The sequence below is a fragment of the Chelonoidis abingdonii genome, chromosome 1 (assembly GCF_003597395.2).
Source record: "Chelonoidis abingdonii isolate Lonesome George chromosome 1, CheloAbing_2.0, whole genome shotgun sequence".
NCBI classification, from domain to species: Eukaryota; Metazoa; Chordata; order Testudines; family Testudinidae; genus Chelonoidis; species Chelonoidis abingdonii.
Window position 1 is genome coordinate 208,320,183 of NC_133769.1, and position 16,853 is coordinate 208,337,035.

General features: G+C 42.6%; 1 protein-coding gene across 2 annotated transcripts in view; it reads left to right on the top strand.

The window, feature by feature from the left end:
- Positions 1-504: 504 nt before the first annotated feature.
- The window catches only part of LOC116821856 (interferon-induced GTP-binding protein Mx1-like), an 80,859-nt gene continuing 64,510 nt past the window's right edge, over positions 505-16,853 (top strand). Inside the window, exons 1-8 of one of the 2 annotated variants that reach the window (XM_032775317.2) lie at positions 505-574; positions 4,218-4,314; positions 7,832-8,024; positions 8,578-8,715; positions 9,676-9,830; positions 11,108-11,246; positions 12,580-12,778; positions 15,476-15,554. In XM_032775317.2, the coding sequence (XP_032631208.1) occupies positions 4,246-4,314; positions 7,832-8,024; positions 8,578-8,715; positions 9,676-9,830; positions 11,108-11,246; positions 12,580-12,778; positions 15,476-15,554 (972 nt within the window). In that variant the 5' untranslated portion in view covers positions 505-574; positions 4,218-4,245. The remainder of the gene's footprint in view (positions 575-4,217; positions 4,315-7,831; positions 8,025-8,577; positions 8,716-9,675; positions 9,831-11,107; positions 11,247-12,579; positions 12,779-15,475; positions 15,555-16,853) is intronic. The other variant, XM_075073905.1, reaches the window with a different exon arrangement.

The window sequence follows — 16,853 nt, forward strand, 5'->3', positions numbered from 1 at the left end:
AGTTATGCACCCACCTTATAGTAGCCCCATCTCAGTTGTATTTGCCTAGTTTATTCATAAGAATATCATCCAAGACCATATCAAATGCCTTACTAAAGTCTAGGTATACCACATCCACTGCTTCTCCCTTATCCACAAAACTTATTATCCTATCAAAGAAAGCCATCAGATTGGTTTGACATGATTTGTTCTTTACAAATCTATGCTCACTATTCCCTGTCACCTTAAAACCTTCCAAGTATTTGCAGATGATTTCCTAAATTACTTGCTCCAGTATCTTCCTTGGCACAGAAGTTAAACTAAATGCTCTGTAGTTTCCTGGGTTGTTTTTATTTCCCTTTTTATAGATGGGCACTATATTTGCCCTTTTCCAGTCTTCTGGAATCTCTCCTGTCTCTCATGATTTTCCAAAGATAATAGCACTACCTTATAAGATTATCTCACAGAGAAGCTCTCTCCCTTTGTTTCATTTCTCCTGAATTGCGTCACAGAAGGTGGGTGGAGCTGATGAGCACTGTATAGCCAAAAGCATCAGAGTATTAGTAGTTCCTTCTCAGCTCAACATCTGAAACAGGTAAGAACCTTTTTCCTATGTTCTTTCTCAATTAATCACTTACCCCTGCAGTGTGGACATCTGTGATTTTTCTGTTGCAAGAGAGAGGAATTGCTTTTGGTAGCCCGATGTGGGTAGCACAAAGAGCTGCTACCAGGGAGCCTGAAACAAAGTGACATAACTGCCTACAAAAGTTTTTTCTCTCACTAGACAAAAATAAATAAACTCTGTGTTGTAAAATCTCTACTAGTAGCACAACGTTGCAGGGGGAAATGCCGTTTCTATCCTAAGAGGATGTTTGTGAGAGGAATCGCTTATGATTGTTAATTAGATGTTTTAAAACAGGAGACTGTAGTGGTATTTGATGAAGTTGATATCCAGTTTTTTACACAGCCTTACAGCATGGGTAACCTCTGGCTAGCGAGAGACAATGCATCACATTGTGAGACAAACGATAGCACTACGTACATTGCCTTAGCTTAGTTTCATTTTCAGCTGCAGTTTCTCCGGAATTCAGGGAAACCAGATGAATGCCTCTGAAAGCTCAAATAAACAGAGGAGAGAAAACATTACTGTGATTACAAGGAATTGCCTCTTCTATTGAGAGCATTACAACATTATGTCACAGGAGTAGGAGACCGAGAGTGCCCTGCACTGTGATGCTGAGATCACGCCTCCTGGTTAGTTTCGTTTCTGCTATTTGCTGTGTAGGAAACTGCGGAGAGTTAGTGACGGTAGATGCTGCTGTTGCTAACACTGGTGAAAATCGGGAGAAACACAGCTGAGTTCAGTAGAATTACACCCGATTTCCACCAGTGTAACTGATATCAGAATTTGGCCAACTAAGCATACGCCAAAAAAGAGATTGGATTGTAGCTACCAGATTTCTGACACTTTCTGAAATAAGTAAGATTTAAGTAGGAGACTTTTTATTTTCTACCACAGCTCTCTTTGTACCTCTCCTCACTTGTATAATAACCTAAAAGTTTGTGTCAATAATTGTACTGTTAGGAGAGAGTGTTTTTTACATATGTAGCCATTTGGCAGTGGTACAGGAGCCACTGCCTAGGATTCTGAAGCAAGAGTTTGAATAAATTGTTATGCATAGAGGTTGTTTCACTGGAATACTATAAAAATTTCTGTTTTGCTTTAAATACAACCGGGTCTGCTAGTAGCCTAAAAATACAGGGCAAAAGATAACAACTGGTCCTTAACTATAAAGGTAAAATTCTTGGGAGCCAAAGATTTTGGTTATTCTAGCACTCAGAGGTTAGTTTAGTTTCCCGAAGTTCTGTCAGAGAAGGATGGAGATATGTAAGACAGATAGGGTTGCCAACTTTCTAATCGCACAAAACTGAACACCCCTTGACCCACGCCTGCTCTGCCCCTTCTGAGGCTCCACCCCCACTCGCACCATCTCTCCTCACTCCATCGCTTGCTCTCTCCCATCCTCACCAGGCTGGGGCAGGGAGTTGGGGTGGGGGATGTGGGATCTGAGTGGGGGTGCAGGTTCTGGGATGGGGCCAGGGATGAGGAGTTTGGGGTGCAGGAGGGAGCTCAGAGCTGGGGTTTGGATATGGGGAGTGGGCTCTGGGAGGGAGTTTGGGTGTGGGAGGGGACTCTGTGCTATGGGAGGGGGTTCAGAGTGCGGGGTCCTGGTGGCTCTTACCACAGATCCCAGGAAGTGGCCCCTAGGTCTCTGTGGCCCCTAGGCTAGGGGTTTTCTCAACAAAATTTTTCGTCGCCCCTCCGACTAAATTTCCTAAAATTCTTAATTAGCATTAGGAAAACCTTATAAATATGCACATCTACATGTCCAAATCATTGTAATTTATTTATGTTGGGTTTTTTGTGGACTCAATAATAAAAATAATGTACAGTTGTATTTTGGTGCTCCTTGTCCTGGCTGCCTTCCCTGGCCCTCCACAGATCCCCCTGGCCACCGCTGCTTCCCTCAGCCCCCCATCACCCACCTCCTTTCCATGGCCTTTGACCCCTTTCTCTGTCTCTTGAACACAGTGCCAGCTAAGGCCTGTACTGCTGAAGCCCCATCACCCTGTGCTGAAGCCCAGATCCAGAGCCATATGGCTGGAGCAGGGGTGCGGGGCTGAAGCCCAGAAACCAGTGCCAGAGCCCCAAGGCTTTTGAGGGGGACAGGGCTGAAGCCTGCCCCCAGAGCCCCTCAGCACTTCAGGAAGAGGCTGCTGCTTTGTCCCCTCCTGCATCTCCGCCGAGGAGGATGTCGTGGCCACAGGAAAACCCTTTGGTGGCCACAGCCACAGTGACTACATTTGAGAAACACTGCCCTAGGCGCATGAATGGCCAGGGATGCTCTGTCATGGTTCTGGCCAATGGGAGCTGCGGAGCCAGCACTCGGGGGAGGGGGAGGAGGGGAGGAAAGGGAGGAAGTGCATAGAGTCTCCCTGGCCACCAATGTACCTAGCACCGCAGGGCCCTGACAGCCACTTCCGGGAGCCATGTGGAACCAGGGCACGTAGGGAGCCTGCCTTAGCCACAGCCCTAGTCCCCCGCTGTGCCGCTGACCCGACTTTTAATGCCCCAATCAGCAATGCCGACCAGAGCTGCCAAGGTCCCCTTTTGACTGGGCATTCTGGTTAAAAACAAACAAACAAATGGATGCCTGGCAACCATGGCAATACTTCTAGCATGTGCCAGGTAAAGGTCTTCTTTCTCTTTGGGTAATTACTTATGTTAGCAGGTGTTACTGTATGAGAACCCAAATGACATATCTGACAGAAATGTGGATTATAGGGAAATAGCACCGAAGCCACTGCAAACAACTCCAAAAATTTAGATGAAATGAGTAGGCGACATGATGTATATTAAGGATGTTTTGAAAAAAACTCATTACAAAATGTATTTCAATATGTTAGTAAGCTTCCTTAAAAAAAAGAGGAGGGGGGCAGATCCTCAACTGCTATGAATCAGTGTAGCTAAGAATTTTAGATTTATTAGTCCTCATTGGATCAAGTGATGGTTTATGTGTGTGTGATTATATTTTGTCAAAAGAAACTGAGATTTGTTAATAGGAATGTTATGGTATTTCCAGCTTTTTTAAAAAACCCTGTTTGCAGCTGCAAAGTAAATGTTTTATTTCTTATGATGACCATGATGGCTGGTGTTGATAACTTTATCTGGGTGGACCCATAAATCTTGATATATGGATTCTTACTACAGGTCCAATTTTGGCCTAGTTTCCTGTATCTTATGGGGAGGAAGCAACAAAAGTACCTAAGATCTTCCCAAGACACTGCTGATAATGGCTAGAGTTGTTCACTGTAGTTCAGTGGTTACGTATGATAATTCTGGGGGACTAAGATCATGCAGTAGGCCCAAACAACTTGTTTATAAAATGAAGTATGCTGTGTAACAACAGTTTATGTAGAACTAATTAGAACTTAAATATTTACTCCACTTCTGTTTTTTTTAGTCCAGTAAGGTTGGAGACAATGGGCTAGATCCACCACCAGCTGATGTAAATTAATGTTTTGATTTCAGTGGAGCTTCCTAATTTACAGTAGCTGAGCATCTGGCCTAATAAGGTTTTAACAGATTGGTATATGAGCTAAATTAACAATACTCTTTTGATTATGAAATGTGGTCATATTTTCCATAAGGCCTAATGACTTGATTTTTATCCTAGGAAAACATCTTGAAGACTCCAGTGTAGCATGATGTCTGGGAAGAATGTCAAGGGAGAGAAAAAAATCCCATCTCCCATGGTGAATAACAAAGCACAGGTGAGTGACAAATATATGTTTGGAGGACCATACACTGAAATTTGCAAGGACTATACAGCCATCATTTTGATGAAATACAAGACCAGATATTTGGCTGGTGTACTGGGGGCATAGCTCCACTGAAATCTGCTGTATTAACTACGCACGTAGTATTGGACATTGGTTTCATCGTCAGTCAACGAGGTTTGTGAGAATTGTGTATATGCGTACATCCTCCTCTCTGGAGAGCTTAGGAGGTGGAAGCAGAGCTGTGCCTCCAAGCAGAGAAGCTCTGGCATGTTCTGTTTGTGCAGAGCTGATACAAGCCAAATGCCTCAGGTAGCTCTAGGGAAAGGCACATGCTAGGTAGCATTCCTAGCATGTGCTAGCATAAGGTGCAATGGACTTGCTACCAGAAGCTCTTGGGCAAATAGTGAAGGTAGAGCCCTGGCCATCTCACCAATTGGTCTGGTCACAATCCCTTGTGTTGTGCCAGTTGTGCTAGCGAACCATCCTCTCTTACTGCTCTTCCCAGGAGCACTAATCTTAGCATTCTGCCGGGGTCCCAAGTGGGTGCTCTGGAAGGGGGAGGGACTGACAAGGCCCTCCGTCCCTGCACATCCCCAGCACAGATTTAGCCCTAACTGTTAAAAGTCCCAGTGCATGTTATTTAAGAACTTTTGCTATTTTCCTGCTGTGTAGGAGAAATGCAATTAATTATACATAGAAAATGCTTGAGTCTTCAGGCTCACTTTGGGTATCTGCTTTAAAAAAAAATCTCCGTTTTGGAATGTGCAGTAACTGCACGGTATTGTCAGTTCTTGTTAGTGCTCGTAGAAGGTGCTGGAATGACAGTCCTAGTGACTGAAATGCTTTTAGCCACAGAACAGTTACCCTGTGGGCACTAAAAGCAGCAGCATATGTTTCCCCAGAAGGCCTTGCCAATGTATCCCAACCCTTTTCTGCAGGGACTGCCTCTCAGGGTAAAAGAGTCATTCAGTTTCTGTGGCCATTCCGACTTAGGCCCTTCCAGTGAGAGTGCTAACCAGAGAACCGATCCTTGCCAGTTGTGGTGTTTGCTTTTGTGGGGTGGACACCAGTCGGGGACTGGATGGCAATGCCCAGCTCATTTCACTCGGGCAGCTGAATAGTTAGTAGATGACAATAACTGTGGGCACTTCTGAAGGCTGCTTAACGGTCTTCGAACCTCTCAGTGTTGATCTAACTGTGCAGCATAATGCACTAGAATGAGTGTGTGCCCCCTTTCTATCATGTCCCTTGTCAGTTAGGAAAGCTCATCAGAGAAGGGTGGAGAAAAAGCCACCAAATAATCTTCATATGAGCCTTCAAAGTTGGAGCTGTTTTGAAATTGAGAGAAATACCTTAAAATAATTATTGGGGTACAAGCAGGGAGGCTTTCAGGCAAGGGATTGTGTGAGGCTGATAAGTGCGGGGTCTACTACAGGAGCGGGTGGGGCAGGCTCTGGCCTGCAATGTGCAGGAGGTCAGACTAGATGATCACGATGATCCCTTCTGACTTTAAAGTCTAAGTCTATGAATGGGATGGGCAGAGCCATGTTAGAGCTTTGGGGGCAGAGAAATGTGAGTGCCCTTTATAAAGCATTATTGGTTGGTATTTGACTTGTTTATCTGTACAGAAATGCCACGCTGTCCTTGTGTCAGAGATATGTGGCTATACAGAGCTACTTTATGTATGTGGGTCTACAAATTGACAAGAGGTGCCTATCTGATACATTAGGCATCTCCAACGGCAATTCAAAACACTAGTACCGATGGAATCAATACAAAGAGAAACCACAGACAAGAATGATGAAACAGATTAAAAGTACTCCCCCCATTTTCCCCATGCCTCACCCACCCCGTGAGTAATCTTCCCAGCCTCACCAGCCCTCTTAAGAAGATTAACCTTCCAAGGTGCTCTGAATATCAACAGATCAGACTGTTCTGAACCAAATTGTTGGGAGGATCCAGGTGCATTCCAAAGGGAAGTGGTCCTCATGGAAAAGGCCCTGCCAGCTGTCCCACTGTCTCATCCTGAAGTGGAGGGGGTCTAGTTGAAGCACCTCCTTACATTTCAGCTGCAGCAGGGATGGCACGAGGAGGGACGTAGTCTCCCAATCTGACACATTGAGATATGTGGGTTTTGTTATTCGCAATATATATGGAATACACAGTTTTTTCCCAATATTATGTATTTTAGTGTCTCAGGGAGTATCCGTCACTGTAGCAATCACTCTTTTTACTGCAGACCTGTTTATAACATACTGCTGCAAAAAATCTCCTGGCATAATGCTGTGTACCTGTGATGTTCCCCAGGGTACAGTCTGGACCATTGGACAGCTGTCTCCTCCCCCCTCAGCTCTCTAGCCTGGGATGACTTTTACACTGCTTAGCTTCCACCCCTTGGTGCTGCTCTCACACAGCTTTTAGCACACAAAATCATTCTACTGCATTATAGGAATGTTTCTAGCAAGCCGCTCCTGAATTATGTACAAGGTGACACCAGCAAATTCTTAGTCCTAGCCTTGCTGCCCAGAAATGTGCATCTTCTACTGTTCAGTACCCTCCTGAACAGTACAAGCTCATACATAGTCTGTCATTTCAACAAAGGAAAATGCTTATGCCCCAGACTTCTTTTCTCAAGTAGAGGTTCCCAAACACTTCAATCCTAATGTACACTGGTTTAGATAAAAACAAAATAAAACAAGTTTATTAACTTTAGAAAGATGGATTTTAAGTGATGAGGCAGAAAAGTCAAATTGGTTAAAAAAGAAATAACAAGATAAAAATGCAAGCTAATTCCTAACTTTACCAAGTTAATACTGTAAAAGTAAAAAGGTCTGTGTCACCATAAGCTGCAGTAAATTTCAAGGCTGGGTCTCCCTCCAGCCTGAGACCCCTCACCCTGTTCAATGTCCTTCAGGAATTTGTTGATGCTGTGAGCAGAGAGATAGGAGGAGGACAGGTGATGTGATGGTCACTGTCTCTCTCATTTTTATACTCCTCTCACCTCTTTGAGGATCCACCCCCCCTTCGCTGGGGTGCAGACATACAGCCTTCTGTATACGTGAGGTTTGAACCATCTCTGAGATAAAATGTAAATTTCTTGTTTATACCTTCTCCTGTGTTGGAGAATGACTGCTTAAGCTGGTGATAGCTTTTTAACATCTTGCTGGCGTGCCAGTGTGTCTTTGTCTCTGAGAAACTGGTTTGTGGGTGTTACCCAGAATTACAGCGCATTTCAGTAAGGAATCGTACAGTAGAAACTTATACATTTACACATAATGTTGCTACACATATTTCAACAGGATAATATTCAGTAGATTATGAATTTTCAAATGATACCTCAAGGCATACTTTGCACTAAATATATCATAACCATTATAAAAGTGGTGAACATGAGGTACTGGGTGTCACAGTATCTCATCACTTATGCTGTGCTTATATTTGTAGAGATCTTTTATTGAAACTGGAGGTCAAGGTCCTTCTTCTATTTATAAGCAATTTTTTTTATCAGAAAGCAGAACGCACCTTGTGCAGTCAATATGAGGAGAAGGTTCGTCCCTGTATTGATCTCATTGACTCCCTGAGAGCCCTCGGAGTAGAAAAGGACCTGGCTTTGCCAGCAATTGCAGTGATTGGAGACCAGAGTTCTGGAAAAAGCTCGGTTCTAGAAGCCCTGTCTGGAGTCGCTCTTCCTAGAGGCAGTGGTAAGAATTTACCTCTCAGCTTTTCATGTCAGAAATCTGACTTCCCTGGGTCACATGGTGTGTTGTTCTGTAAGGGTGCTGGAGGACTGCTTTGAAATGCGGGGGAGAGGGGAGCCTGTGATCTGGGAGACTGAGTATGGGGCTGCAAGGCAGGAGACCTATGTTGGCAGCTCTGCCAGGGACCTCTCATGTGACCTTGTACAACTCACCTCACTTCCCTGATCTTCAAGTACCCCTTTCTGCAAAATGAGGAAAGCTGCAATATATTTACACACCTGGGTAATGAGCTTTGAGTTCTTCAGATGAAGGCACAAAGAGCCTACTCTAGCGGTGCTTGAACTCCAGTGGAAAGACTATTACTGCAATGAGCATTACATTTGAGCCCTACCGTTGTGTAATGGCAAAGTAGTAGTAGCACCTTTTGAATACGATACATGTGGGGAAAAAAGCTAAAGACAATATGCTGGTGCTGTATTTCAATGGCTTCCAAAGAGGAGGGAAACGTGTTTCATTCTTCATACATGACTGGTGCTTTGTTTGTTTAATTTGATAGGTATTGTTACCAGATGTCCTTTAGAGCTCAAGCTGAAAAGAGTGCATTACGCACAGGAATGGAAAGGAAAAATTACTTACTTGGAGATAAAGCAAGAACTGAATGGTCCTTCAGAAGTGGAAAAAGAAATAAGGAAAGGTAAATGTAACCTGGGGCGTAAATAACATGCTTTGAATCTTGTGTTTCCTGGTGGCCCTGATTCTGCAATGATGTCTGTGTGGGCACAGGAGCTTCCTGCAGGATTGAGGCCTGCGTTTGCAGTGGCATCATAAAAAGTGGGGATTTTTCACTCTTCTATTCTGGATATTTGTGCCTAGTTAAGACATTATCACTTACACTTTTCTATAACTCCATAAATGTGCATAGTGCTTACTATAAGTAACATTTGCAAGTGAGCTCCCTGATGAGCTGGCCAAATAACAGATGTATTGGTTCACTAGTGAATTTTGAGGAAGGGGGGAAATCTTGTTTTGGGTCAAACTGAAAATTGTCAGTGAATTGGGAAAAAAAATTGTTTCGAGTCAAATAGAACATTTCCTTTCAACCAACTTGAAACTTGTTTATTTGATATCAGCCATTTGAATGGCTTTGAAATAAAATGGAGTTGTTTTGTTTTGAAATTTGTTTTACGTATTTTTAACTGAAACCATTTTGTGAAATTGATGTTAATTTGTGAAATGTTTTGGTATTGCCAAATCTATATTTCTCGCTCAAAAAAAATGTGTAAAAAATTTCACCCAGCTCTACTCTGTGCTTCAAGCCAGGCACCGTACACTTATGGTGGATGCTGACAGATTAGCAGCAAGTTTATGGTTTAGCACTCCAGTGTTCTTTGAGCTGATATTTGCTATTCCCTTTCCTGGGCCAAGTCTTGGATATTGTTGTCCTTTACAGTATAAAAAATGAAGACTGATCTTTATTATTTTATACTATATTTATAAATCTTCTTTCAAAGCCAAAATGAAGGCATAACTCTTCTGAGACACATTTTATATAGAAATGTAGCAATAGTTGTTTTTTTTTCTTAATCCACGTAATTTTCTAGTCTAAATTCCATGACGAGTGTCTAATCTTTGCTTTTGTGTCTCCTTCCCCTAGCCCAGGATGCAATGGCTGGTGAAGGAGTGGGCATTAGCCAAGAATTAATTTCCCTAGAAATTAGCTCCCCAAATGTTCCAGATCTGACACTGATTGATCTGCCAGGGATTGCTAGGGTGGCTGTGGGGAATCAGCCAAAAGACATTGGAAATCAGGTAAAGTATGAAGCAATTCTAGACTGGGAAACTGATAAATGATGGCAAAAGAAATAAGTATCTTGACCTGCATAATCTTCTGCTTAATGATGGCACAGAACAGACAGATACGTAATTTACCAAGAAGAATTAAGATATAACAAAATGGGGTTTTAGTGGAGGAAGTGCTAGCATTGAGAAGGATGTGCCGTATGCAAAAGGGGGGAAAACTCTAGATTCTGTAGACAAGAATATTTGTTTGAAAATGTCTCTGTGCTCTAATGGAACTGTCTGTGTGTGCACATTCGTTCACCGTGCAGAGGTTTCAGCAGAGCTGGTTACAGGGATTTTTGACCCCCAGGAAGGTCATTTTTCCAGGCACCTATTCTGCTCTTTTTCCTGTCCATCCCCATTCATTCTTCTCTATCTTTCCTTTTTATTTTCCACCCTTTCTTTTCCTTACTCTATTCTAATAGATGGAGAAGGTGGTTGTTAGATTTTCTGTCCATTCAAAATCTCCCTTAGACTCAACCAGAACTGAGGGCATCTGATTTTTACAGCAGTGGTGTCCCAAAAGCTGACTCTGCATTTTTTGGGGAAGAAAGAAGAATGGTCTAGAAAGCTTTTCTGATTCAAACACCGATGAGGATAATAGACAACCTGCAGAAATTACTTTCTGTGGCTTCACTGAAATTTTTGATCTAGTGTTTTCATTTTAGTAATGACCCTCTGACTTTTACACTGAGGCAAATGACTTCTCATTGTCTCTTTCAAAACAATAAATGCATGAGAAGAGAAAGTGAACATCTGAAAATGGCATGCTCAGGGCTTCCTTATGCCCCAGCAACCCCTGAGAGTCATGGTCCTTTGAGGCCATGGGCATCTGGTATAAAATAGAACAACTCTGAGGCTACCCTAATTTATGCTCAGTATCAATCTACTGACTACCAGCCCCAAGATTGAGGGGAGACACAAGTGTTTTAAACTCATTTGCACTCATCCATCTCCTGAGCTGTCTCTCAGGATCTGGGCCTAAATGTTAAATTGTGAGACTTATCTTCAAGTTTTCAATAGCATCATAAAAAGCTAAAATTTGCTGTTGCTTAATCATTTCTAATTTAGTTCTAAGTATACCTGCTTGGACTTGTAAACCTGTTACAATAAAGACCATCATAAAGCTAAATTCCTTCGAAAGCTATGAACTCTGGAAGAACCAAACCTATCACTTGTAACAGGACTTACCTACCACAGCCTATGTGAAGTAATATACTTTTATTACATTTCTTATTTCATTACAGATCATAAATCTAATTAAAAAGTATATTTGTAAGCAACAAACTATAAATCTAGTAGTGGTACCAAGTAATGTGGATATTGCAACTACAGAGGCCCTAAAAATGGCTAAGGAGGTGGATCCTAAGGGGGAGAGAACTCTAGGTAAGTAAAGATACATATATTTTAAAAAAAATGGAATTGGGTTGTGCAAAAAGTCATTATACTTGCAAAGAATGTTCAGTAATAAACATTGGAGAGGTTGAGCATTTTCTGCCAGTTACCCAGGTTGCTAAAAGAGTCATAGGAAAGCAGCAAAGGAACACAAGATTTGTATTTTGATGATGGGCTTGCTAGGATTTGAAATCCATGCAGGATTTTCCTATCAATGCTTCATTTCAGAATCTGAATTTCAGATAAAAAAACCCACAAATGCTTTAGGGGAAAATGGCTAAAGGAGTGACAACCTTTGCCCCCGAATTTATGAGTGTTATCCTGTTTTGTAAGAAGTTCCTGCAAATGTCTGTTCTGATGCTTTCTGAGCCTAGAATCATTTGAGAGTTTCTTTTAATGACTCTCCAGAGAGAATATACTCTTGTGTGAAAGTCCTTTCCTGGGCACTCCATGGCACTTAGCCCTCACAAGTTCTTTTTAAAATATATAGTGTAGTATATAGAAATCTATGGAAAGAGGACATAGGTGCAAGTGTCCTACATTCATAGTGCATTAATAAAGTAGTAACATTAAGTATTCAAAAAGAAGTATATTTGACAGTGGGTCAGATCCTCCGTTTCAATGGAGCTACTCCAATTTATACCAGTTGAGGATCTGGCCCTGTGTGTGGATATTGATATATACACACATACAAATTCCCAGACTAAAACTATGTTAAGATGGAGTTCAGGTTGGATGAATAGATCAGTAATTTACAGTAAGTAAAGATTACACTGATGTAATTATCCAAAAAATATCCAAGCATTATAAACCAAGGAAACTCAGAGATATGGTTAAACTTAGAAGAAATAAAAATATATTAGGATGTGGAAATCCACAGGTAAGGCATCCAAACAACCTTAAATCTGACGTGTAGTGACACCATGGAAAAGCTGTATGGTTATGACTGAGGCACTTTAGTGTCCCCAGGTTAAATTAAACTGATTTTTAAAGACATATTAGAATTTGTCTTTTTTCTTTCATGGTGAAAACTCTGTTTTGTTCCTTTACTGAGATTATTCAGGATATTAGATAATATATGACACTAAGTATTAAATTTCTTAAAGACTCGTTTTAAAATAATTGTAATTAATCAACTAACCAATTTACTTGTAAATGCTTTAAAAAAAGAGAGTAAATGCTGTGATTTTGCGGGAGGGGAAGGGGGGAGATTGGATCCCTGCTTTAAGTGCAAAAGTCAACTAAGTCCTAACTGTGGAAGCACGTGTGGTGCATCCATCTAGATATAATCTCTAAATACAACAATTCTTTTGTCACTTCACAGGGATTCTCACAAAACCTGATTTGGTTGACAAGGGAACTGAGAGCAACGTAGTCGACGTCATCCGAAATCTCAGCATCCCCCTGAGGAAGGGCTACATGATTGTTAAATGTCGTGGGCAGCAGGACATCCATGACAACTTGACTCTGGCCTCTGCAATTCAGAAAGAGAGAGAATTCTTTGAGGAGCATGAATATTTTAGGTAGCTTTAAAATCAATACACACTGAATATTGGACAGGTTTTTCCCTGTTAAGAGTTTAAAAAAAAAAAAAAAGCAGACAATTAAGTAAATGCATGCCTTTATACATCTATGCAATGGTTAAAACCAGTCATCAGGACACATTATGAGTTGGACTATGCACGCACAAAGGGAAGTAGATGGAGTAAGTATATGCCTCTACGTGGGCTCTTCAGGCTTTGGGTGCAGGCACACAGGAGTAAGTAAGTAAGTAAGGGTACTTGTTTGCTTACACCCCAACTGGAGCAGGTGAGTGGTGCCTTGGCTTTATCATCTTACTGGCCAGCATAGTCAGGAGTTCGCTTGTGGTTATGGCCATCAGTAAATTACCACTTGCTGAGGAGAAGGTGGAAGCAGGGGAGGAATTGTGACTCAGCGGTGTGTCTCTGTGTTATAGTGCCTCCTGGGGAGGTGCAGCTTACATACAACCTCTAGTTTAGCATTGTGCCTGAAGTCACAGTCTTGCCGTATGGTGGTGTGCATATAGAACCGAGTAAATTCACTCATTCAGGAATAGAAGTAGTTCCCTGACAATGGCATGGAGACTTTTGATACACTTGTAATTGGAGTAGTTTAGGACCTAGCTAAATAATGTGAATCTCAGTGTTAATATTGATGTTGTGTAGGCAGGTGTTCCACTCATGACTGGTTAGACCAGGCCAGGACTGTGAGGCAGCCCAGATTTGGTTGCACACTTAGCCTGGGAATTACAGTGCGAAAGACAACTACAGTCCTGTCTGCACCCAGCTGCCTGAATAAAAGAAATAATCTTCTCATTCATCACTACCAGCTAATCTCTATTATCAGAGACAAAAATCTGTTCATTATTGTGGTGTGTGAGCACCATACAAAATTCCATAAATCTATATGGGGGCCAATACACAGACCTAAAATCCTCTTTTCTTCCTCTTCCCGAGAACAGACAATGTCATAATCAGCATCATATTAATACCTTCATCAATAGATCTGAAAGCACTTTACAAAGTAGCTCAGTATCCTCTCCATTTTACAGATGGGGAAACTGAGGCAGAAAACAATGAAGCGATCTGCCCCAGATCACCCAGAAGGCCTGTGGCAAAGTCAGGAACAGAACTGAAGTCTAGACCTGTGCAAATAGCTGATTTTTTCAATTCTGTGGCCAATTTCATTTCCTAACAAAATGAATGAGTTGAAAACATTCAACATGAAACAAAATATTTCTTTTGTTTTGGAGCATTTTTAATCTTTTATAATTTTTTAAAAATAAATTGAGTGAAATTACAAAACAAAATATTTTTCTGAAACAAAAATTGCTTCAGTGAACCCAAATCTGCATTTTTCAACAACAACAACAAAAAATGATTTGCATGGAAAACTTCACCCAGCTCTATCTACATCCTCCAAGTCCCAGTTCACTGCTCCATCCAGTAGGCCTCGCTGCTCTGAAGAGAAACCTGTGTTCTGCTTCTCTTCTTCCATTTCAGGAACAGAGTGGAACGGTTATTAATTAATTATTTCTTATTGTTAGTTCTACAAGAACAATGGGAGAGCTTTCATTTTTGTCTCCAGAGCAGCCAGATTTGTAGTTGCTCTCAGCTCTTGTTGAAGGGAGAGCCACCACTGATTGGCTATCAGCTGAGGAGGCTTTCTTTCTAGTGCCATTAATCTCTCCTTGGTCTTTGATAGCTCCATCATCTCTGAGGATCACAGATGCTGTAGAACGAGGGCGGGCAAACTTTTTGGCCTGAGGGCCACATCGGGTTTCCAAAATTGTACAGTGGGCTGGTTAGGGGAGGCTGTGCCTTTCCAAACAGTCAGGCGTGGCCCAACCCCCACCGTTCCCTGTCCCCTGATGGCACCCCCAGGACTCTTGCCCCATCCAGCCCCCTCTGCTCCCTGTTCCCTGACAGCGCCTGGAACCTCTTCCCCTGACTGCCCCCCACCTCTCCATCCAACCCCTCCTTTCATTCCTGACTGCTCCCATGGGACTCCTGTCCCCACTCAACGCCCCTGTTCCCCGCCATCTGACCACCCTGACCCTTATCCACAGCCCCCACACCTGACCACCACCCCAAATTCTCCTGCCTTCTATCCAACCCTCTGTGCTCCCTGCCCTCTTATTGCGCTGTCTGGAGCACTGGTGGCTGGTGGCACTACAGCCACGCAGCCCAGAGCCCCAGAACAGACAGCTGTGCCGCCTGACTGGAGCCAGTCACGCCACCGCGCAGCACAGAGCACTGGGTCAGGCTGTGGCTCTGCAGCTGTGCTGCCTGACAGGAGCTTGCCGCCCAGAGCATTGCAATGATGGTGCAGTGAGCTGAGGCTGCGGGGAGGAGGAACAGCAGGGGAGAGGGGCCAGGGGCTAGCCTCCCAGGCCAGGAGCTCAGGGGCTGGGCAGGAGGGCCGTAGTTTGCCCACCTTTGCTGTAGAAGGTCTTAGTCACAGATAAAGTTTTCTGAGAGCACCTAGGTCCATTTTATTTCTTCAAAAATTCATGCTGGAAATGTTATTTGCACACTTGCAAGAAATAATTTGACCATTTTTAATATTATTAGTAAGTATTTATATAACTGGCCAGATTGGTCAGTATCTCTACTGTAGTGAAGTACTCTGGAATCCTTTGGGATGAAAGGGAATTCTTTGGGAAGATATTATTTATTGTTTTCTTTAATCTCTTTCAGTATTCTTTTGGAAGAAAGAAAAGCCACTATCCCACTTTTGGCAGAGAAACTTACGCAGGAACTGATAGAGCACATTAATGTAAGTTAGCAAACTTGGACTACTGGCTCTTTAAAAAACTATTTGGTGAACACACAAAAGAGCAAATGTTGTTTGGCTCTTTTGCCAAGATATTTATTTAAGCAGTGTAGTAGCAGGTCAGACCTTTCTGAAACCTTAACTAGCTTGTAGAAAATAAATATAAAGGAAATCTTTTCTCCTAAATTCATATCTTTGGCTAATGGTTTAGCACAGGGGTCGACAACCTTTGGCACATGGTCGGCCAGGGTAAGCACCCTGGCAGGCCGAGGCGGTTTGTTTACCTGCCGCTTCTGCAGATTCAGCCAATCACGGCTCCCACTGGCCGCGGTTCGCCACTCCTGGCCAATGGGAGTGGCGGGAAGCGGCGCAGGCTGAGGGATGTGCTGGCCGCAGCTTCATGCAGCCACCATTGGCCTGGAGCAGTGAACCGCGACCAGTGGGAGCCGCAATCGGCCGAACCTGCAGATGTGGCAGGTAAACAAACTGGCCCAGCCTGCCAGGATGCTTACCCTGGCAAGCCATGTGCCAAAGGTTGCTGACCCCTGGTTTAGCATAAAGCAATTTACAGATCTTCAAGAAGCATTAGGTACATTTTTTTATATGTATCCCCTGATTTAAACTGGGGAGTAGGAGATCCATACCAGCTTTATGTCAATACCTTATATATGGATAAAATAGTCTTGGCTAATCAGAAGTTTTGCACACTATTCTCTTAAAATGGGTTGCGGATAAAAACATTTTTGCCTCACCTTGTTAATACCAACTGACAATTCACACGTTCAGTTGTAGGTTAGTGATGACCCAGAATTCACTTCAGAAAATCACTAGTAGAAAATTATAATTGTTCCATGCAGTATTATACATTTAAAACTTTTTTAAAATGTAAGTCTCCCTCTCTACCCCCAAAGAAAAATCAAACCTTATACTTCGGACCATCTTACCAGTTGTTTTATTTCTTTTCAATTTGTAAGCACCTGGAGGATAATAGGGTTATCAGGAAGAGTCAGCATGGATTTGTCAAGAAAAAATCATGCCACACCTACCTAATTTCCTTCTTTGACAATGTTACTGGCATAGTGGATAGGGGAGAAGCAGTAGCTGTTGTATATCTTGATTTTAGTAAGTCTTTTACCATAGTCCCACATAACATTCTCATAAACAAACTAGGGAAATGTGGTCTTAATGAAATTACTATAAGGTGGGTGCACAATTGGTTGAAAGACCGTAGTCAGAGTAGTTATCAATGGTTTGCTGTCAAACTGGAAAGGCATATCTAGTGGGGCCCCAAAAGGGTCAGTC